The sequence below is a fragment of the Centroberyx gerrardi genome, chromosome 5 (assembly GCF_048128805.1).
Source record: "Centroberyx gerrardi isolate f3 chromosome 5, fCenGer3.hap1.cur.20231027, whole genome shotgun sequence".
Taxonomy (NCBI): domain Eukaryota; kingdom Metazoa; phylum Chordata; class Actinopteri; order Beryciformes; family Berycidae; genus Centroberyx; species Centroberyx gerrardi.
Window position 1 is genome coordinate 16,080,917 of NC_136001.1, and position 23,883 is coordinate 16,104,799.

The following is a 23,883-nucleotide window of genomic DNA, read 5'->3' on the forward strand; positions in this document are numbered from 1 at the left end:
AAACAGTCCCTCGATTAGCTAAGAGGCCAACAGACAAATAAAGCTCTCTCTCTCTCTCCCTCCCTCCCTCTCTCTCTGTCCCTCTCAGCAGCTGGGTCTTGAAGGGGCCAGGAGAGAGGCAGTTTGGTTGTGGAAGTTGTTCCAAACTTTAATCATTGCCAAAGAGCAGGCATGCCCACATCCCCATACAAGAGGGGCCGTGGCAGAAACCAGTGAATGGGATCAACAAATCGGACCAATGAATGGTGTAGTGGTCGAATCCCCCCTCCCCCCTCGCCTGCCCACCCAACCCTAGACTGCATTTCTTGCCAGAGATCCTGCATTCAAAACGCACCCCTCTGTCTTTGTCTCTCTTACCCACCTCTCAATTATCGTTAGGGTCGTAGCTGAGAGAGAGAGAGAGAGAGAGAGAGAGAGAGAGAGAGAGAGAGAGAGAGAGAGAGAGAGAGAGAGAGAGAGAGAGAGAGGGTTGGTGAGAGGCTGGGCGAGGCTGGGGTCGGGGGGGGAGAGGGGTAGACCTGGGACACAGGCATGGGGCTGGCAGAGAGGGCTAGGGCTGAAGGAGAGCTTTTTTGGCCTGAGGCTAGGAGAGAGAGAGAGAGAGAGAGAGAGAGAGAGAGAGAGAGAGAGAGAGAGAGAGAGAGAGAGAGAGAGAGAGAGAGAGAGAGAGAGAGAGAGAGAGAGAGAGAGCTAAAAGTGGGAGAGAGGTGGCCTTTGAAATGTAAAGGCCTCTGAAACTTGGCAAGCCACCTGGGCCTGGGGAGACAAACTAAATAAAAAAGGGGGAGAGCGGAGGGGAGATTTGAGAGAAAGATGTGGGGGAGTTGGGCAGGCTGGATCCTATTTCACAATAAATGTTCATTGGCTTACTCATCACTCCTGGATTAAGCAACAATATAGAGTCAACACTATAGAGGTTCTGGCATGGCAGCGAGACTGCTTTGAACAGTACAAACACTTGGCCTGGGGGGGGGGGGGGGGGGGGGGGGGGGGGGGGGGGAGAGAGAGAGAGAGAGAGAGAGAGAGAGATGGAAACAGAGGCAGAGAAACAAAATTTTACTGAGGGAGGATAATATACCATATCTCTCTCTCTATGTGTGAGAAAGCGGTCAGTAAAACATAGAGTATGTGTTCTTTTATTGACAGCGTTTTGATTGACATCAGAATAGACGGCTTGACACACTGAAACACAGAACGGATATGTATTTGATTCTTTTTTACTAGCCGCTGGGTTTTGTGCAGCCTGGCATTAGCGGTAGCCACTGTGGCAGCACTCACTGAAAGATCCCTTAATTTTAGACCCGGAGAGTCCAACCCGCAATACATAAATGATCGAGTCGTATATCTTGTACGATAATACAGCGCTCCAATCTGTCATTAAGTGTAGGCTTTTAAGTAACCATTCACATGACACTCTGTCTTCAAGTCAACCTCAAGTTAAAATCAGGATTGTAATCGTGTGCTTAAAATCTTTAAAAATATATATTTTTTAAAAATCATGAAAAAGTATCCCTAACCCTGTATCCTTGTAAAATCTGCCAACTTGGAATTTGTTCTTATTGGCCTAACAAGCAGCTTTCTAATGAGCAAGCTTGCCTAATTACCACAGTGGAAAATAAAATAAAAACAAAGATAAAAATATATAGGAATGAACCAAAGACTTTAAAAACATGGTTTAGTTTTCACACAAGGTTACTTTAGCTATATAGGAGACTGCCAATTTGGTAAGTTAGCTAGATTTTATTTTAAAGCAAAGATGTAGGAGCTATAAAAGTTCTGGGCTTTTTCTCACAATTGTGTTCCAAAGCCTTCAGAGAAAAACCTCACTACAAATCTTTGGCTGGGCGGGGGTTCATATCCTACTCCTTTAAGAAATAAAAAAAAAAAGAAAGAGCGAGAAAAAGGGACGGAGGGGAGAGAGAGAGAGAGAGAGAGAGAGAGAGAGAGAGAGAGAGAGAGAGAGAGAGAGAGAGAGAGAGAGAGAGAGAGATACACAGGAAACATCTGGGAAGAATCAGGGGGTGGAGAGGAGAAGGAGAGGAGGAGAAGACGAAAAAGAGAAAAAAAAAGAGCAGAGGAGGAGGAGGAAGGCTCAACCACAGGTTACAAACAGGCCCAAGCTCTGCGAGGCCTGCAGAAAACCACAAAATGAAGGATATATACACACACACCACATAGACTGCCAAACACACACACACACACACACACAGAGCAACTGCGCCACAGGGCTCACCCAGGCTATGTATATAAAGTATACAAACATCTCAACACAGTTTACTCTGCTCAGTCCAGGCTTTAGCAGTGGTACTGAACGGAAGTTAGCAATAATATTTGCATCCTTTAAAATAGAACAGTTAAAACCCAGAGGAAATACACCTCAATGAATGTCATTTACAAGACTGTTATTGTTAATTATAAATTATAAATTATAAATTATAAATGTAATCTCCCTTGACATACAACCTGGAATACAATTGTTCTGGGGATTTTTTAAATAAAGATTGTTAAAAGTTGTTTATCAATAAGCAATGTTAAACAAGTATGCTTAATATCTAAAGCAAGGCAGACAGTTTATATCTTTCTGCTATATAGCTTTTGACCCAGCATTTTAGCATCTTTCGGTATTTCATGCATGCAGAAATATTGATAAATCAGGCCCATTTTACCAGTTATCTGACTGCTGAGAAAAAAAAATGAGGAAAAGCCTTTCCTACCAAAGCCAAGACAGAATAACCATAACAAGACATGTGAACAGGCATACATACGCACACACACACAAGCGCGTGCACACATATGCTTAAAAAAAAAAAGAGAGCCTTGCTCTCCCTCCCTCTCCCCCTCACACACGACGCAAATAGTCCCATGTAAAACAAGAGTGTAACAATGATTTCATCAACCTTGGCCACACTGCCAGTGGTTTGACTCTTCCTCTCCCTTTTTCTTTCTCTCCATTTGGCTTCTGGGGAAGCAGCCATGAGAACAACGTACTAGTGAAGTTCCCAGTAGAAGGCAGCTGGAGTTTTAACTGCAGCTCGCAGAATCATCTAATAGGGGCTGTGTTACTTACTGCGGCAAATGGATTTGTATTCAAACTTACATTCTAATTTGCATTTAGCTCCTGCATCTAGAGTATGACTTATGAGAGTAACATAGTATAAATGCAAATGAAAGATTAAGTACTATATTGGCAGTGCGAGTAGTAGCTAATGTAAAAAGCATGAACAAAAAACAAGAAGACAAGAAAAATGATAGCAAAATGAGAGGAAATTCCCTCCAAGCAATGTTGACGAGACATGCTGCCAAACTCCTTGGAAACCGTGGTGGTGGGCTGAATAACACTGCAAATCCCTAAGGGTTTCTGAAGCAAATGTCATCAAACTTGTCAGTGGATTCAAAATCATTTCAAACACAGAAGACGCTGACAGCCCTAGTGATCAAATATAGTCAAATACAATGGTCTGGCCACTAGAAATACACATTCCTTCAGTTATATTCCCTATTTCGATGCCTGTACAAAACCCTGGCTCAATGTCTGAGGAAAGAAACAGCTGAGCAGAGGGACTTTTATACTGGCGGGTCTACAACTCCAGAGCGGCAGGCAGGCAAGCAGGCAAGCAGGCAGCAGCAAGCTTCCAGCCCGCAGGCTCCAGCAGACAGGATAAGGCTTCTTTGTTCAAGACTCCTCCTACTCCTTAGAGAAAATGAGAAAGTAGCCCCCGCCTCACAAGGAGCCCAGTCAACACACATACACACATGCACAAGCCCATATGCGCAAACCCACACATGTATGCATACATAATGCACACACCGACACATGCGCACACCCACACAAACACATGCACACACTCACCCATGCAAACATCCAAGTACACATCATGTAACATGCACACAGCAACACAGCATGTTCAGTACCAAAAGAATAGAGAATCCTCTGAAATTGTTATTAGTTCAAACAAGACTTTTACAAATAGGTTTTAACAAGTGATACACTTGTCTGTGTTGAATAATGTGACACCTTTAGGTGACTTCATAGCACAAACAGAAAGAGCAATTCTCAAAACATTATGATTGTTTTAGAAAATAAAGAGAATTTCAAAAACGCATTCCAAGATCCACAAGTTCCAAGCAACAAAAACACAAATCTTCCATCCACCAATCATACATGTTAATATCTTCGCATAGAAAGAAAAAAAAAAGTTGGTTCTGAGTTTTCTCTTTCCCTTCCCCCGCCTGTCCCTCCCCGAGGCTTTGGCTTGTTGTGATTGGACAATGATGGAAACCTGAGCTTCCTGTTCCATAGCCCCGCCCTCGAGTCTGCGGTGTCAGGTGTCAGTCGGTGTAACAATCACTGAAAAAAAGTCAGGCAAGGAAAAAAAACAAAAAACAGACAAAGATACCCACTGAAAGCAACTCCACACTCCAAAACGCACACTAGACAACAACTGATACAGTCAACATACACCTAAACAGCCATGCAGGCAGTAACAGTCAAAAAGGGGAAAAAAGCAGAATGAACACAAAAGCTGCCACACATGCAGAAACAGTCAACACTGACCAAAACGATCAGCACAGACAAAAACCCAGAAACAGCCAGCAAATATATACAACAGCTAGAACGGTTTCAGATAACCATCTCGGACATACAAACTCCTCCACTGTTTTGTTCTCTGGTGTGTGTGTGTGTGTGTGTGTGTGTGTGTGTGTGTGTGTGTGTGTGTGTGTGTGTGTGTGTGTGTGTGTGTGTGTGTGTGGTGGAGGCCAGCAGAAGACCATTTTCTGGTTTTCTGTCTAGCTTTTTCCTAAGGAGAAAGCCCATCATTTTCAAATTAAGCCTAATCACTGTTCCTAGAAACGACAGATGAGTTAAATGAAGCAGAAAGCAAAGGTCTTTTAAATAAAGAGGAGTTGACTGTGAAACGTCCTTCAGTGTTTTCTAAAGAGGGTGTTTTTTTCTACTATTTTTAGCTTTTAACTTTTCTCTGTCATGACAACCCATCATTCTCCAATTTAGCCTAATCACTGTTCTTTAGATAGGCACAACTGGGAGTTCAGATGAGGTAGAAAACTTTGGGAGCCTGGCTTTGACTACAGGTTTCAACAAGTCACCTAGTAGTTACCTTTGCCAGGGAAAGACTGCCCTTACAAAACCTCAAATTAAATGACTAAAAATAAGACACGTTTAAGATGGCCCTTAGGCAAATAGGATTCTAGGATAGAAAAAAATAAGTTTAAACAATAAAAAAAGAAAAAAAGCTTGATGTCGAAGTTGTGAATTAGAAAGACTTGACTGCAAGTTACAGCAAGTCAACTAGCAATTAACTTGACTAGGGTAGAGATTAACCCATGGCACCTAGAGTCAAATGACTAAAAAGTCATAATTAAGATGAAGATTAAATGAAGGGATTACGGCTAATCACGGTTTACTACTGGGAAACAATCATCGTAAAATTAGATGTTTGAAAAGCCTTACACATCACCAGCTTGCTCGTAAGGTGTTTTCTTTCTTTCTTTTTTTTTTTTTTTTTTAAATCACCAACTGAACTGAACTGACTTCTTATTACACAAAATGGCCACTGCAAGGAGTTCTGCCATCAAGTGAAAACTAATATGACAATAAGTCCCATTGTACCTATGTGGGCAGACAGACTTACAAAATACAGACTTGTGATGCATGGGTAGGAGCATTTGCATATCAATATATGCAGAAGTGAACCACATGGCACATGACACAAATGTCTCACAGAGATTGAAAAAAAAAAAACTGAGACCACAGAATAATACCCCAAGTGGGAAGACGGTTTCGCTGCCCAGATTCACTGAGAGTGTAATGTTAATTCCCCCACCACTGCCACATTCACAACAGCAAACAAGATGACTTTGCACAAATGTCAAGACTTCTGAGTTAATCCTTTGTTATATGAGCCCATATGCTCACATGATCAAACGACACAGACCCTTCCCACATGCCACTAGAACAACTTGATTAAACTGATTGTCATAGATTTGTGTGATGCAAACTGAGCAAATAATAGTCCTGCCTTATCACACAGGCACATTAAAACATTACAGTACTTTTGTCATGTGGAGACCCACCAGCAAAAGGTCTTTGACTAATTCTGGGAGACAAACAGAAAGACTGGTATCTCCTCAGCAATGTTTCTTGGGATGGAAAGGCCACTGAAACACCTTTTACCCCACATGGCACTAAAACTCACTGAAACCAGTCCAAATGAAAGGCAGGGTGGCTCACCAATGGTAGGGGAAACATAGTAACAGTATAAAATGGGATTAACACACATTCACACATGTGTGTGTGCATTCAGAATAATATACATGTGGGTGCATACTTCTTGTCTGCCGGTAACTGTGCTCTACCACTTAATCCAGGGTTCCCAGTGTGCTATCTATAGTGTTCCATTACGTCACCGCACGGCCATCTTGGCTGACAAACAAGTGATTGCAATGAAACAACAGGTGACAGGTCATAAAAACAACAGCTATCGTTAATTCCGGATATTACCTGTATTTTCGGCAACAAACCATATTGTTAGGAAATGAAATGCACGCAACATTGCACAGCTCTACCTAACACCTCCTTGTCTCCCTCTGCAATAAATAGCCATCGCTGGAGTCCCATGACTGACTCAGTAAGACAGAGAAAGAGGGAGAGAGAGCGCTGGCTCCACTGCCCCTGGCCCCAGCAGCCCTTCACCGCCAATCAATGCTCCAGAATCTCTGGAATCTCTGGAAGTGGGAATGTGGGAACGTTGGAGCTGTGAGCAATCCTGCTGCTGGGCAGCCCTGTTTCCAAGCTTCCAGAGATCAGCGGCTATAAGGAGAGCACTGTGGAGCCGGCTAAACCCGGCATGGCACACTGGAGTCCATACAGGGAGTTCTGAGAAAGCCTGCCTGTGCACAACTTCACCATGCAAGGATCCCACTAATGCGATGCTTACAGAAACATTTGCACATACCCGGTGGATATGGCTTTATTTAAAATTGTGGGTTCTGTGTGCGTATGTGTGTTTTTATACATAAATGTTTGGATACACTTTAGATGTAGCAATCACAGAAATCTCACTTTAAATATGCTTGCGGCACTGTTGCGCCACGAGAGAGAGAGAGAGAGAGAGAGAGAGAGAGAGAGAGAGAGAGAGAGAGAGAGAGAGAGAGAGAGAGAGAGAGAGAGAGAGAGAGAGAGAGAGAGAGAGAGAGAGAGAGAGAGAGAGAAAAATAAAGAGATCCGTGTTTTCCACTATCCCCTCAAGAACAGAAAATCCCTTAATTGTGAGGATTGCCTCATGGATCTCATTAGGAAGTGTGTGTGAATATGTATTCATTCATGCAAAAATGTGTGTGTTTCTATGTGTATGTGCGTGTGCGTGTGTGTGTGTGTGTGTGTACTTACAGCTGTGCAGCGAACAGCCGGCTCATCTTTGCCACGTGCTCGTTGTCGTCCATGTCGCTATCCCCCTGGTCCCCGCTCAACTTCCTCTTGGTGGGACTGATGGGAGGAGGGCCCGTCCTGTGGCTGGAGATGGAGGAGGAAGAGGAGGAGGAGGACGACGAAGAGGAGGAGGACGAGGAGGAGGAAGAAGAGGACAGGGACAGGGACTGGAGTCTGGGGTCCGCCCTCAAAGCTGCCTCACCTGAGGAAGGTAAAGGAGGAGGACAGAGGATGGAGAGAAAGGACAGAAGAAGGCGAGAAAATGATTATTAGTAATGTTGAACCTCCATAAAAGTCAAGGGAAACATTTGGACTATGTTACATGAGGTAAATTCCATATTTACACAAACTCTGAATGTGGGAAAGGGGGTAAAACCACATCTACTCTTCAGTACAGCACCAGTGTAATACCCAAACGGAACAACAGTGTTATTATACCAGTAGAATATTCAGTAAGCTTGAAACAATAAACAATGGTAAATGTTAAATAGACTAGGCTAAACATTTTGGGAATTGTAAACATGTCCATCTAGGAGGTGACAGTTGTGTTGTTGCTGTCCACTCAACACTTCCACCAGCGTGCCCACCCATAAATGTGAATTATGGTAATTAGTTGAGATTATGGTAGTTTCAGTAGTTTCAAGTAGAGTGCAACATTTTTATTGCCACTTTAAACAAGTTAACCACAAAAGCTGCTTTATGACAGTGTTTTACTGTACTGGCTGTGTTTCAGCTTGAATTTTGGATTTTGTTGACTTATAGACTTTATTGAGAGAGGCATCAACCTCTGGCATGAGTCGGAGGAGTATCTGGTTAGGAATGTTTTGGAAGAAATAGCTGTGGATGGGTCCGGCATGTGTGTGTGTGTGTGTGTGTGTGTGTGTGTGTGTGTGTGTGTGTGAGAGAGAGTGTGTGTGGTGTGAACTGCTTCTCTCTCTGTCTCTATAACTCTTTCTCTCCTTTCCTGCAGCCCTGTCCTGGTACAGAAGGCCTACAGAGTAGTCAGTGAGGGGGAGTAAGAGAAAGGGAATCAGGAAAACTACCACTGGCTCTGCCTCAGCACGGGGACTTTCCACTGCTTCAGCCTTGTGTGTCTGTCTGACTTTTCCCAAACAAAATATATATCCTAGACTAAGACTCCAGTTCCAACGCTGAGCTACTACTACCGTACTCCCAGACAAAACATTCACTTACCCTAGATTGCAATCCCCTGCCTGCACTGCAACACCACTGGGTTGCTTCCACTTACTTCCACACCATTTTGCATTTCCCCAACCATATTAAAGTGCAGCGTTGATTATATTCGGGCGAATGTTTTTACCCTGCATTAGCGCTGCTCTATTGGTGCAGGAGTAGCACCGTAGTAAAAGTAAGCATGTAAATTGTATTGTTTTAAATAGTTGTGCATGAGTCACATTTTATACAGGGGTCAGAAAACCAAAGGCATAATGCAGCAGTATACCTGCAGGACATGGTGACGGCACATTACATGATTTACTGGATGGTCCACAACAACATGGAACTTCACAACAAACAAACACACAACATACACATACACACACATGTGCACACACACAAAGCACTCTTTGGACTTGATACTAAATTTACTCCTAACCAGAGGGCCAGAAATTAAAGGCTGAGAGAATGAGTGAGAAAACAATTAAATCATTCATTCATTAAAATATTCAGAATGTACCACCCCACACACACACAAAGACACACACACTGAAAAGGCTTTGAAATGTAATGAAATTAGTATGTTTTATTTCACCAATGTTCCCCTATGTAAGTATGTCTAGTTTTAGCATGGCCTCCTGAACAGAGCAGGCAACCCCTCCCCTCTCTCCCTCTCCGTGGCATGTTCCTGCTCGCCCCACTGTGCACCATGGCAACAAGGATGACATCATTGTTTTTGGCAGGACAGAGGGATGGCAATAAAAGAAGAGAGACTGTGACACCTAACTGTCCAATCAGGATCCAGGGCACATAATAGCTTATCAGAGGTTCAGAAGTGAAGCACTCATAAAGGGGTGTATCTGTGTGTATATGTGTCCCCTGCAGACAAATACGCTATTTGACTGTAAAGAGTCAATTACTGTTGGCCTGACTCCTGCACAACAGCAGAATAGATTTGCATGCAATTTCTTTCAAATACTTGCCATACCCTCAATAGTCAACAGCTTCAACAGTGGACACATTGTTGCTTGTGGATAAAATTAATTTGCTCCTAAAATGCTCCTGGTGTTTCTCAAGTTTTGAAAATGTATCTGACTACTATGTTGCCCATATTAAAAAGCATGTTATAAAAAGCATAATAGAAATAAGCAGGAGGACAAATTGAAATATGTTATGAAGAACAAAAACAATTTCCACAGCAGCCTCTCAGCTTTAACCTCGCCTCTTGTCTATTGTGAAATTTACCCTGAAATCTACAGACAGGCTTGTCTTTAACAAGCAATTTCAGCACAACCACAACCATACCTGCTGCCATTCAAAACCTGCACACTTCCAAATAAACTGGGGAATGAGGCTAGGTAAGTGGACAAGTAGCCTACTCACACTACCATAACCAAGAGGACATAATATGCTACACACTAGAACACACAATTATAGCTTAATATGTACTTATGGGCAAGTCTATTCAATACACTTTTTCAGTACATAAAGACTCTAATATCTACAAGAAAATGATAGATTTCACACAGTTTCTGGAGGTTTTTTTGCCACTAAACAGGCAGATAATCAGATAACCAAGGTGGGCCATTACACAGAACTAAAAATTCTCTCTGTCCTTTTGCCTCTCCCCCTCTCAGTTCATTAGGTCCACATGATCAAAGCCTATTTCTCTTGACAGAACTTCAAACAGTTTGGAATCAGGATGAGATCGGATTACAAACGGAGGTGAACCTCTCTATCTCTCCATTTCCCTCTCTCTCTCCCCTCCGCTGCTCCTTCTTCCCCTTCAGACACTTAAAAAAAGATGAGTCCAAGCATGTCTCCCTCTCTCTCTCTGCAAAGCAGCAAAGTGATTATTTTTGGCACGCGTTTCTCAGTAACCTGAACTTGGCCCGTGGGGTGCCTATATTTTTAAAGTGCATGGAGCCTTTATTCTTTAAATACTTAAAAGGACACACAACAGTCCCAAAAAAAAAAAAACCCAACAACTCCAAAGAGGTTCTTTTCTTCATGAGCTGGACCATTAAACCGGATGTTAGATTGGTCTGATCTCTGACAGAGGGAGGTTGACAAAAGTACATGGCTTTGAGGAGGTTTTCAACCATTCCAGGGCACGCAGTGTTTTTTCTCTCGCTCAGCAGCAAAAAGAGACAGTCAGCATTCCCCTGCTCCCCTAGCTGCCTGACCTACAACTGATAGCGGCTTAGAGAGAGAAAGAGAGAGTGAGGGGGACACAGAGAGAGAGGGAGGGAGACAGCGAGCAAGAGAGAGAGAGAGATAAAAACATTTGACTTTAGGATTTAGTGGATAGGCTAGAAGCAGAAGATGGGGCATAGTGAGCCATCTACCGTAAGAGTAACAGTTCCCCAAAGTTATCCTCCCAGCATACAGAGTCTGAGCCGACAGCACATCAAGCACACAACCACAATGCTGTGTGCATAAGCTACTCAGCACTTGTTGATGAGCTAATCAATGGACTAACATGATCAATTATCATAAAAACAATAATAATGTGATAATTTATTGGTCCCCATAGGGAAATTGTATTTTCATTTGGCCCTACAGTGCCGCTGGAGCTGGCAGGGATTCAGTTTCTTGCTCAAGCACATTTCAAATAATGCTTTTTTCTTCATCCATCTAGTATGTGATTGACATCTGTCATTCACCCATCATCCATCCGTCCATCCATCAAGGATAGCAGCAGTAGCAAGTCAATATGAACCCAGAATTAACAGCAGGCAGATGTCATAGATTGATAGATAGATAGATAGATAGATAGATAGATCTCTCAGGATGGTGTACTAGCATGTATGAGTGAGTGTGTGAGTGTGTGTGTGTGTGTGTGTGTGTACACACTTGCTCATGCATACAATAAGCACCCTCAGTGAATCACGACGCTCCTATCACCCCATTCTTGACTCAACATGTTTTAACATGAAGGGCTTTTTTCCGGCTCTTCTCATTGATTGGCCCTTTTCCCTGTTCTTTTATCTTTTTTGTTCTTATTGTCAGGCACATGAGGGAGTTATTTTAGCTCAGTCAGCTAAAAAAAACTGCAGAAAAACAAACAGATGGCCCAATCTTGAGGAAATGTGCTTCCAGAGATAGAAGCAAACCATTGTGTCCAAATCATTATGTCAAAGAGACACCCAGAGGACATAAACAGAATATATAAGTGTAAAAAACACTCAGAGATCAAAAGAACAAGACAGAAAAAAGCATAATGAAAGGAGAGTAGGCAGTCCCCTCTGTACTCCCCTTACTATTTGTCTTCATTGAGCTAGACAGTAGGAAAGCTGAGAAGGGCACAGCTTTGGGGAGACACAGGAGAGGAGGTTCTGGTTGGCTTCAGTCCCAGGCCAGCAGGGCTAAATGTGGGTTCAGATAAGAGCGTCTTATCCACTACACCATCACTGGGCACAGAAGGGTGAGCTTTGAGGGAAAATTGGAATTTCACAGTAATGGCATTTGTGTGCCCAAAATCCTGGAAAAAAACACTTGAAAGTCACGTGCCTAAAAACTAGAATCTTACCTGCTGTTTGCCAAGCAGCAATTCCACCAATACAATTTTTCACAAGCGATAAGAAATGGATTAAAATTCAACTTTGTTGAAAGAGCCCATGCATAATCACACTACTCAACCACTAAAAAACTATCCTACACTGCTGCCACTTAAAGGATAAGGCCGGTGTTTTTTAATGCATTGCTTACGGTCAACAAATCCTATGAAAATAACAAAATCAACAATGTGTTTGCTCTTCTCCCGTTACTTTCTGACTTCCCACGTACCGCTTTTAGCCGCCAACCCGGAAGTCATTGGCTCCAATTGTAAGCTAAAAACCTTGAAATACAGCTCACAAAGACATAGTTTCAATTTTAAAAATCACTAACTGTTACCACGAAAAGTCAGGCTGTTGTAGTTATTACCAAATCAAATTCAAATGGGAACAAATTCTTCATTACACCGGGGACTATTTTCGTGTGCTACGGAACTACTTTCCTGAGATCGCAAACATGTTTACGGCCGGCTTATTAAGTTGTTTGAGGAAAAAGTCGACTGGCCCGGTGCATCGCGATGATGAAATATGCTGCCAGAGCAACGGCATGGCTCTGTGACGTGTTTTTAATACAATGGAGTTCTATGGCTGCTGGGACATGGCTTCATTGGGCACCGGCTACATGGACGAGACTTGTTAGGAAAACAAATTCATTGCTGATTTTGTTATTTTCATAGGATTTGTTGACGGTAAGCAATGCATTAAAAAACACCGGCCTTATCCTTTAATAGCTTTAGTAAAAGTCTATTTCAGTACAAGTCATCTCTGTGTTTGTCACGTTGATGCTTAGCAGCAATTATTTTCCCTCTACCTGTTCCACAAATGGTACTTAGCCAACTGCCTAAAAGGTTTTTGAGGGCCCTTCAATGATTTTTATGTTTTGTTATTAAAACCATCTCTGAGACTCTCTCTCTCCCTCTCTGACTCTCTCTCTGCAACTCTGCAAAAAGGATTTCAGTAGCACTGTATTAATAGGAGTGCTATTACCATTCCATTACATGCAGTCATCTAGAGAGGAGCTGCTAATTCTGGTACAGTAGCTGTGGGAAACAGGGTAACGTATGGCAGAGAGGGAGAGAGACAGACAGACACAAAACCTACCAAGCTTACTGACTGCATGTGGTTTAGTTTTACTACATAAACAGTGTGTAATGAAAATGCTTTCCTCTTGCATTGGTGAAACTTCTGTATTTTGTATCAGAGTCAAGTGAGGATGGAGATTAATCATAAATAACCACCTTGTACACCTCCCACCCATCGGTAACGCTCTCAGCTACTATCCTAACCCCTTTTTCTACCAGGCTCTTACTCACTATAAAAAGATATAATAAGCCTCTTCTGGGGAAATTACAATATTCAGTAAAATGAATGTCCACTGAAAATTGCAATCTGACTTGAGTTAAGTTAGGCAGCTGCAGGCTTACTTGTGAATTTAAACAGAAAAAATATCCTCTTTTTTTTTTTTTTAACAGTGCTGGAGTTGATTCTGCATGCTGCTGTAGAAGCCACAGGCAGGACAGAGGAAGGAACATGTATTTAGCCCCCAGACAGACTGTATCGTATTACAGCCCCTGACATGTGAGCACTCACAACAGCCGAGGAGAAGAGAAGAGAAGAGAAGAGAAGAGAAGAGAAGAGAAGAGAAGAGAAGAGAAGAGAAGAGGCAGCCTACACTATTCCAAAGTCAGCCACCTTGCATACTTAATGTATAACATGGAAGTGCATTCAAGACATAACATGAGGTCCAATGCTGGACTAGAAATAACTTCTAGTCCACAGAGAAGAGAAGAGAAGAGAAGAGAAGAGAAGAGAAGAGAAGAGAAGTCAACCCTGAATAAAGTGACATGACAAAGATACACATTTTCAAATGTAACAAAAAAGTTCAAATTTTATCTAACGTTAAACACAACACTAAGTCAATCTTTGGGTCCTTGAACCATTGTCATAATGCGATTCAAATGACGACAAATCATTTTACCACACATACAAAAAGCAAGGAAGACACAAGGCTGATGTGATGCATAGCCACAACAGAGCCAAAAATGTGAAATAACTGTGCAAGGAGTAATTCAGAGTGAGTCAGCCCGGAGGGAGCAGCCTGAGGCATAGGAGGAGAGCGCTGAAATTCACACATGGCTTACAGACTCTTATTCAGCCTTTGATCTCAATCATTAAGAGCCTTCTCTTTGAGGCCTAGTCAATAACAGGACAGAAAAAGATAAGCCAGGTTTATTAACACACTTCCACTCTCCCAGAGGATAGCAGGGGTCGATAAATGACCCCAGCAAATTGTTTTAAAAAAATCAAAATATGGGATACGTTTTCCTTGGAAAAATACGATAGCTCCACATTAGAACCGATGGAAATTATCCGCATGAGGCACATACATGATATTATGACCAGTTTTAGTCTTCATTTGTAAGCCATACGCAAAGTCGTCAAATCAATCTATAGTAAAGCGTATGTATTTTCTCTGCTAAGCCCGTGCAAAGTACCTCCAGCGGTAAGTAAAACTTCGACCATGTCAACAATGTCGCTAGTAGTGCCGCTACAATGTAACGACAACGCTCCCTTCAAAAGTTTTAAAAACAACCATAGTAACACCCGCATACAGACAAAATCATTGATTTTACCTTCGTAGCAGAGAATGCCAATGTTGTTGTTCATTTTGTCCAGGTACTGGTAGTTCAACAGGTCCATTTTCGTTAGAAGCATTTATCGGGTTTTACAAAAAGACCAGCTTTTTTTCTCTCCTCTCAACCGACGGTCAAAAAGCCAAAGGCCCAGCCTCTAACTTTTGTTTTCAAGAAACCCCTTTTTAAAAACCCACACAGACGACCGAGAACGAATTCCCCGACTACTCTAATGACTTTAAGATACTTTTGAAATACAGGTAAACGGTATCGTGGTGACAATAAGAAAAAGAGTAGCGTCAGTTCTCCTCACAGCCAGCTGTAAGTCGACTGCACTGACACGCAGGCTATGCTTGGTATGACTCCTGTGCTGCACCAGTGGTTTCCTCTGTTGCCGAGAGAGTCGCACTGGGCATGCTCGCTAAATCCCTGGAGCGCCTCAAATATCAGGGATGTTTTACGCGCAAGATCAGCCTCTCCAAACACACACAGGGCAGCAGAGAGAGAGGGGGAGAGGGAGGGGGAGGCAGATAGAAAGAGACAGACAGAGACCATTACGAAAAATAACTACAGTAATCCAGTAATAAATTGTAGGATACCGGATACTGTACAAAATATCACAACAAGGTCCCTATATGAATATTGCAGTGGCACCATGGGATTAACAAATGTAATAAAGTATCATAAGGTAATTGTAAACTATTGACACACATTCCCTATAGGAATATAAACGTTTAAAAATGCCATTAAGTAAGATAAAGTCACTATAAACTCACTATAAAGTGCCAGAGACACACTATAAGTCCCTATAGGAATATTACAGGAATATTAAAGTGATAGCATATGAGGTAAAAAAAATAAAATAAAATAAAATAAAATACTATAAAGATCACTATAAACTCAGTATCGAGTTCAAGTACCTGATAGTGTGTCTGTGGGGATAATACAATGATTTTTTGTTTGGGGAGAGATGGGGGCAGGGAGACGGAGAGAAGGAAAAAAAAGAGAGGAAGGGAGAAGGAAGAGAGAGGTGGAAGGAGGGACTAAATAAAATCTGAGACAGGATATCATGGAGGCAAAATAACAAGCAAACCACTATTCTTTATGGCCCCTCTGCTTATTAAACCTATTCTATTTGACATAAGTGGGGGCTTCCTGTTAATGTTCATTGTCATATAGGCACCCAGCTCCTTCAGGATAGTATGCTTTCTTTCTCCTTGAGATAGAATAGAATAGAATAGAATAGAATAGAATAGAACTATACCCTGCTGAAACAAAGTGGCTGTAACTGTTTTCTAAATGGAAGAAAAACAAACTTCACTATGTTGATGCAAATGGGTAAAAAGTTACCGAGAGTCCAATGAACCACGCTCTGTTTCAGAGTGGTTCTCTGCTGCCCCCTGCTGCCTGAGTTGGGCTGCAGCAAGGCTTTGTAATCAAAATTAGGAACATGATGAGGACGGGGTAAAAAGCAGGAAACAAGTGGGATAAGGAGAGGAAACAGGAAATTTCATCATAGATAACATGAACTTCTAAAAATCACCTAAATTAATATCTCTGCAAAATGTTCATAATTGATGCAAATTGAAAAATACAGCAAGAATGACAACAAGTGGAGGTGGATTTTTCATTAACCCATCAAATGGCACGTAATTCAAATAAGCATCCTCACAATCTTCCCATCCATAAGTTGCAGACAAGCATCAAGGCCAGTACATAGACTACACAGAAACAAAATTACAAAACAGCATTACAATATCCACAAGGTTTCCAGAAAACAGAGAGTTCAGTGAAAACTTGTAGGGACGTGATGAGGACAACAACACAACACAAAGAAGTCCAAAATAAAGGAAGGGGGTGGGAGGGCAGCAAAACAACAACATCCATTATTCATTCAAATGAAAGAGGTGTTGTGTGTCCAAAAAACTGCTCCATAATTTCTGCTAGAGGTAGAAATGATAATTTGAGATTCTGGTCTTGTCAATAATCATCACATTACAGGGTGTGTGTGGAGAGAGTGGAGGAACAACTTCCTTAGGGTATTAAATTGAGAATATAATGTGCAGGGTGTGGCGGTGCTTTAGTGTTAGTTTACACACAAACACACACATGCCATGCATTTTACATACACACACACACACACACACACACACACACACACACACTCAGAGAAATTAACAGACTTGTGAAAAGCTCCAGCCAAGTAGTAATAACATCACAATACTCATGCTGTCATTGCAAACTTGATGCATGCAAACTTGATGGGCCTCCGACTGGCCCCAAATAACTTTCAATGCTGAAGTGGCTTGATCATATTTAGATCATATCTATTATAGGGAAAAAGGTTAACAGGTGGTTGACAAAATATAAAAAAATAAAATAAACATTCAATTAAATGCATAAATGAACATCTTAATCATTTTGACTTTATGCTATTGATTTGACAGTTATTGTTTATAAAAAAAAACTGGATGATTATGCTGGCAAGTGAATTGTAAGTGAATTGTTGTGCCTTTCCTCTGTTCTGACTGTTCTGTTCTGTTTTATAGACAGTGAAGCAGAACTGAACCAGACAGGAACCAAAACAGGCTACTAGTAAAAGATAGATCCATTGTACTCTTCATCATAAGGCATCTAAAACTGAGGTAGGTCTGCAAATCTTTAAGCATTTCACAGAATTAAGAGCCAGAAAAACACCAAGTTTGGATAAATATTTGGTTGTTCACACTTTCTGGACGTTTTGAAACACTGTATATAACTTAGGGGCTCATAATTCAGACCTGAACCAACCCACTGTCAGCAGCTCTCACACACTCACACAGACACACACACACACACACAGGCTATGTGCAGGTATTTAGTAAACAGACCTGGCTTGCCTACCAGTAGCTGATAACTATCGTTTCCTCTTGCAGTAAGAACATTATTTGGCGGATGAGTCTGCTATTTAACATTGGTCCAAAGTTGGCTGACATTTTGTCTCGCTCGCATCTTGTTTTGAAGCAGTGGTTTCACGCATGTGTTCTTGCTGAGCAGCCCTTCTTGTTCACTTGATTTCTGCATAGACAGAGTGGGCACAACAGCGCTCATGACTGCCTCCCCTCTGGTCGGAGTATTGCATAGCAACCAAAATAGCATGGCAAAATCTCCCAAAATGGTTCTAAATCTCATTTTATAGCACTAAATTATTATTTTTTTCATTCTGGCGGCTTTGGTGATTCCCAATTATGCTTTGGTGGCTGCCAAAAAAATCTCTCTGTTAGCTGCTAACCAGTCTGTGCCCTCTTCTGAGGTAGCCACCGTTTTGACAGGGCCAAAAAGACTTAACAAGAGAGTACAGCCAAGAATTGGAAGAATGAGAATGACAGAGCAAGAGACAGAGAGAGGGAGAGAGGGAGAGAGAGAGGGAGAGAGAGAGCTCTCAGGCCAGTGAAGTTGAAACCTTGTGTCCTAGTGTCCCAGGATTCAGCACGTAGGTTAAAAACAGTGTAAACTACACTCGGCAGCAGATAGCCCAGGCTCCATTCAACCCTGAAGCCATGGCCTCTTCGCTGACCTCTGTCTCACCAGCCAACTTCTAAATAGGCCTCTCCTAACTTCTAGCACTACTAAGAACTGGATTAGGAGACTCTATTCATACAGAGGACTTTACCCCCTCTTTCTCACCCCCTCCCCCCTCCCTCTCAACCCCACACACAAACTGCAACTACAAAACAAACGCCCACACAGAGAAACAACCACACGCATGCATCTATACAAACACACACGCAAACATACACCCACCCCCCAGTTCTCACACACACACACACACACACACACACACACACACACCTAAACACCTCCTCCTTTCTTTCTCTCTCTCTCTCTCACACACACACACACACACACACACATATACACACACACACACACAAAGGGCTCTCCCCATCCTCCCTCCTGCCCCCCCTCCCTCTCACGGTGGCTCAGAACTAAGGAACATGGTTCTTGTCTCATTGGAGAGCCATTGTCTCCAGTTTCACACACTGCAAGGCTGAGTTCAAACAGAGAGCCCATTCACACTGCTACCGCTGCTACAGCTGGTGCTGCTGGTTAAAACCAATCATCTTTGCATAGGCTTAAACCAAAGGCTGTGCATCTAAAAAAAAAAAAGTTGTGACACTGAGGGGTCTGGAACTTTTGGAACTAAACTTTGCTGCCAATTAATTGCCCGACTTATCCTTACTCCATTGCGGGAAGGTATTTGGCAACGTAAGCAACAAGAAGTTGCTCCAGGAAGTAAAAACTGAATTGCTGGAGGCTTAAAAAAAGTTGTGGATTGTTCAGTGTCACAACTTTTCAAGATAAATTGCCTTGGCATTAACCGCAAAACTGTAATGCAGGAAAGCTCAATTGGTTCAGTTGGCAGGCACAGTGCGTCTATACCACACACACACACACACACACACACACACACAGCTGCTCTCCAGACTCGGGCTAGTTGAATGGTTACAAATAATCGAGAGAAACTTATGGAATTGAAAATGAGAGTGAATCAATTTGAAGTGTGAAGTATTGCACTTGCTATATCTGCAAATAAATTAACAAATAAAACTTACTTTGGGATAGTAGGTGCAGGGAATCTATTAGGAAGCCAGTCAATGCACACACATACACACAACACTGCAACAACAAGTAAACAAGCAAGCAACACAGTTCTGTTCTTTTCTTTTCATAAGAACCTTCTCATGATTAGCTTATTCCTGCTATGGCTATCACGCCTAACGTCAAAGTAAATACAGTTGATTTACTTGCAGTGGTTGTGTTTATTTTGACATATCCATTTAGTTGTAATTGTCATAATATACTTAAGTTAAAATTAACTTGTAAAGGGGAACAAAGTTTTTGACAAAGCGTCTTTGTTCTGGCCCGGTTGAGTAAGTCTACTAAGGTGATTAATGGTTATACAACAAGTTGGTAAAATTCCACCTCTTTTCTCCATAGGGACAAGTTGTTACACATAACATAGCCTACTGTGGCAATAACCTTTCTCCTCACTGTTTCCCTAGCTCCCTTTCTTCAGAGTGAGTCAGGAGTGTCAAGAGTAAAGAGAGTGCTGTGAGGGCTGATGACCTGCGGCTGATGTGAACAAAGAAAAGGCAGGCCATGGCATCGCCCTTGTTACAAGAAATTATGAAACGCAGCCCGGAAAATTAACTGCAACATTTAGCCAAAACTGCGGAAAAAGCAACTCTGCCTCTCCACCAAACCTCTTTTTAAATATGAATAAATCAACTACTGCTGACATGAGCTGGATTGTTGAGTTCCATGTCATTTTATTCTCTTTCTGACACTACCTCTCACCTTAATTTCTGAACCAGAAGGGTAGATGATCTATCCATCCATCCATCTATCTATCTATCTATCTATCTATCTATCTATCTATCTATCTATCTATCTATCTATCTATCTATCTTTCTTTTAGTGGCATGGGTACACACAACTCCCTTTCATCTCTAGTGAAGATTTCCTGCTTCCCTGTTATTATCTCAAGACTTCCTGCCTGCCGATTTATTTATCTAATCTATCTAGACGAGGCACTACCAAACCTGCTTGATGTCTTTCCGTGTTGTGTATCATACCCGGAGCAGGTCTGGGCTTCTCCGGGGAGTGGGTGTGTCTGGATAACAACAACACACAAGCCAGGTGGTGGTGATTCATCCTAATGCTTTATTAACACACTGCGGTGTTGTGATACAGACACGACATGAGAGAAGGAGAAGGATCCAGAGAGAGAGAGAGAGAGAGAGAGTCTAACATAATGTTTCCTTCTTTCCATCTGTCTTTCTCACCTTCCTTTTTTTCCTTCCAGTTACTTACAAATCTTCCTCAATGATCCTTATACAGTACCTATCTATATTCTAATGACCCTGGGTCCCAGGGCAAGAGACTACCTGATTTGAATCCCAGGCCAAGAGAGTTCAAAGGTCAAATCCTTGATTACTTTATGGCGCCCTCTGTTGAAACACCATCACCCCACCACTGGCTTTGTTTACATAGTGACGTAATGGATTGAAGAATGAATATTTCTCCTATTTATTGTCTGTGCTTTTGACATCAGGGCGGACAGTTTAAATGTGACTTTTACATCAATTTTGAGGCTGTAAATGGTTAAAATTTTAACATTTGCAAACACCTATGACAGACCTGTATTTCAAGTTATGATGGGGAAAATTCCCAAAAACATTTTTTGTATCTACGAGTAAAACTTTTCACAAACATTATATGGATAAAGCCCAAATTTATATAGTTCCTTAAATTCCAGATTGTGTCTTGAAGAATTCCTGCTTCAGCCACCAGGGAACAAACAGAAACTCAATTTTCTACAGAGACGTTTACATCATTTTACGAAGCATTCAGAGGCAGGATTACACAACTGCAACATGACACCATTACAGAAGGTTCCTGGGAGTGTCCGGTCTGAAAGGGTCTTCAGCATTCACTCACAGAAGAGGAAATATCAGGTTGCTGCACCAAAACAATGAGAACAACAGGTGATTCTGTGGAGGTGAAGCTATGCTGTGGTTTCCCACCTTTGTATTCCGTGTGTGTGTGTGTGTGTGTGTGTGTGTCTGTGTGTATGCAGGCCAGATGGTGAAAGGTGGAAACAGAATTTTACAAATCCGGGGTTCAGTTTAACATTTGTTTTAACATGAAGCATTAATCTCACACTCACTTTTTTAACACGTAAGTAGACGAGTCCTTGTTTACTACTACTATTAAAAGCATAACATCATTGGATATTTGCACTTTGTAAAACTAAATTCACATTTTGTGTCTACTATGAGGTACAGGACAGGTCATTTTTAAACTTTTTTTTTTCTCTCCGTATGGTGAATTAGTATTCAAATACTTAGCCTGCATGGGGAAGATTTTTTGTTAATGTAGATTATGCAGAGAAGGTAATTGCTGGCATGTCACATAGGCACTGGCAAACATAAGGTAAAAGGCAAACTTCAGGTGGATAACAATAGTGCTTTCCAATACTACAACCTAAAGAAACTTCCTTTTATTGTTAATGGAGCTCCATGCTGTACGTTGGTATGACATCACAGATTGGGATCTTGATCGTTTGTGGTTGCTACCTTTGACAGAGACTTGTTCATATGAATGTTGATATCATTATACAGTATTATGTAAATATTAACACCTGTTGGCTGTCCTATGCCATACATTAAATACTGCCAGCATCCTGCCTTTTTTTTTTTATAAACTGAGAACACCTGGGTGATTTCCATCATTGAGAAATCCTACACACAGAGCCAATTTCAGCTGTCAATTACAGGAAAAAAAGTACTAAGATACAAGGTTTATGCAGGGCAGACAATATCTGAATTCTGATATTACGTGGTATTCCCCCTTTCACAGTGTTCAGGGAGCTGAATCACCTGTGTCATGTTATCAGGACAAGCTGTAGTGACAGAAACAAGATAACCCAGCTGCAGTCTGGGCAAAATGTTCTCCCTGAGCCATGACCTTTAACTCATAGCCTGATTTACTATCTGTCCTCCTCTTCCTTATATATATATATATCTCTCCATCTTGCTCCCATATGCCTTCTCTTCTCCTGCTGCTTGAGCTTGCTGTCTCACTCTTGAGTTACCGTGCTCTCAAACTGTCCCCCCTGCCTATCTGCTCCTCTCCTCTGATCTCACTTTCTCTCCTGCTCCCGTCTTCCTCTCTCATGCCATCTGCACTTCTTCTTGCTCTAGCGATTTAACATCACTATTTTCTGATAACGGATTGCGGATTCCTTCCAAATCTTTCTTTCCTCTGTCACTAGTCTCTCTCTTGGACTCTTTCAATCCTCCATAGCTCACTCCAGCTTGCCTGCCAAATTTTGTGTACAACATAAACTTAAACAAACCTGAAGTCGGGCAGACAGTGGCTGTATTCTCACTTTCTGAACAGGGTATCTATGTTATTACAGGTATGCAACTGACTGGAACACAATTCAAATCTGGCACTGAGATGTAAATCATCTCCTCTGAGCAGCAGGTTGGGATTCAATCGTCACATACAATAGCAGATTTGTATGAGAAGTTCACAGCCATGTCAAATTTTTAGGAAGCTGGAAAATACAGAAAAGAACATTCATTTTTTTCAAACAAAATTTGGATAACACATGCATCCAGTAATTTGGTTGGTTGGTTGCTTTTTCTTGCAATTGTACACATTTTGAGGCTGTTCAATGTCTATTTTGTGGCTAATCAAATGTCTGGTAAGAGAAATGAAGAAGATCTCAAGTATTTCAAATACGTGACACCAAACAGCCCTACATTTCTGTATTTCTGTGTTCCCTCCAGCCAGCAGGACCTATGGTACCATTCCTGTCATGCTAACCACTAACTGGTAGCAAATAGACCCAAGGGGCTTAGGTTTTATCGCCCAGGACTGCTCCTGTGTCAGGCGGCAGGCTCTGTGCCACTGCCACTCACGCTTTGCATCTGTGCCTGGATAACGGCCCTGACATGCTCCGATGTCGTCAACACAACCTTATCACTGGATGCCAAGGCTACACATACAATACATACTTTCCTGGGTGGGGAATTTTTCACACAATATCGAGGTATCAGGCAGTATCATCTACCAACCTTTTAATTCCCATCTTAAAAGAATTGCTGGTCTAGGATTAAGTCCCCTTGACAAGACTGATTCTTTTCATAATAATATCAAAGGCTTAACTAATTCCCTATCAGAGCTCACACTCTGAAGTACTTGATAAAATTAGAGGAAAGAGAGTGCACTTCAATGGATTTCTGCATGAAGAGTGCTAAGCCAATAAATACACAAGGGTTCTTGCGTAATAATATTATTGTTCCTTTCAATGTGTCTGTGTAAACCCAAAATATACTTAAACACAACATAAACACTCGAAAACTGTTGCCTTTTTTGTGGGATGTGCTGCCTTTTCCCTTTTTTGAGTACATATGCACTGGATAAATATCAGCCTGGTATATGTTTTTTTTTTTTGTGAGAGGCATTACAAGCCTATTTCATCTGAGTAACTATGGCAAGTGGTATCAAAAACAGA

At 41.8% G+C, this 23,883-nt stretch overlaps 1 protein-coding gene across 2 annotated transcripts in view; it reads right to left on the bottom strand.

The window, feature by feature from the left end:
* The window catches only part of vgll4b (vestigial-like family member 4b), a 42,158-nt gene that overhangs the window by 9,448 nt on the left and 8,827 nt on the right, over positions 1–23,883 (bottom strand). Inside the window, exons 1-2 of one of the 2 annotated variants that reach the window (XM_071913131.2) lie at positions 14,814–15,112; positions 7,409–7,649 (exon numbers count right to left, since the gene is read on the bottom strand). In XM_071913131.2, coding sequence (XP_071769232.1) covers positions 7,409–7,649; positions 14,814–14,895 — 323 coding nt within the window. In that variant the 5' untranslated portion in view covers positions 14,896–15,112. Of the gene's footprint in view, positions 1–7,408; positions 7,650–14,813; positions 15,113–23,883 lie in introns of those variants that run through there. The other variant, XM_078283429.1, reaches the window with a different exon arrangement.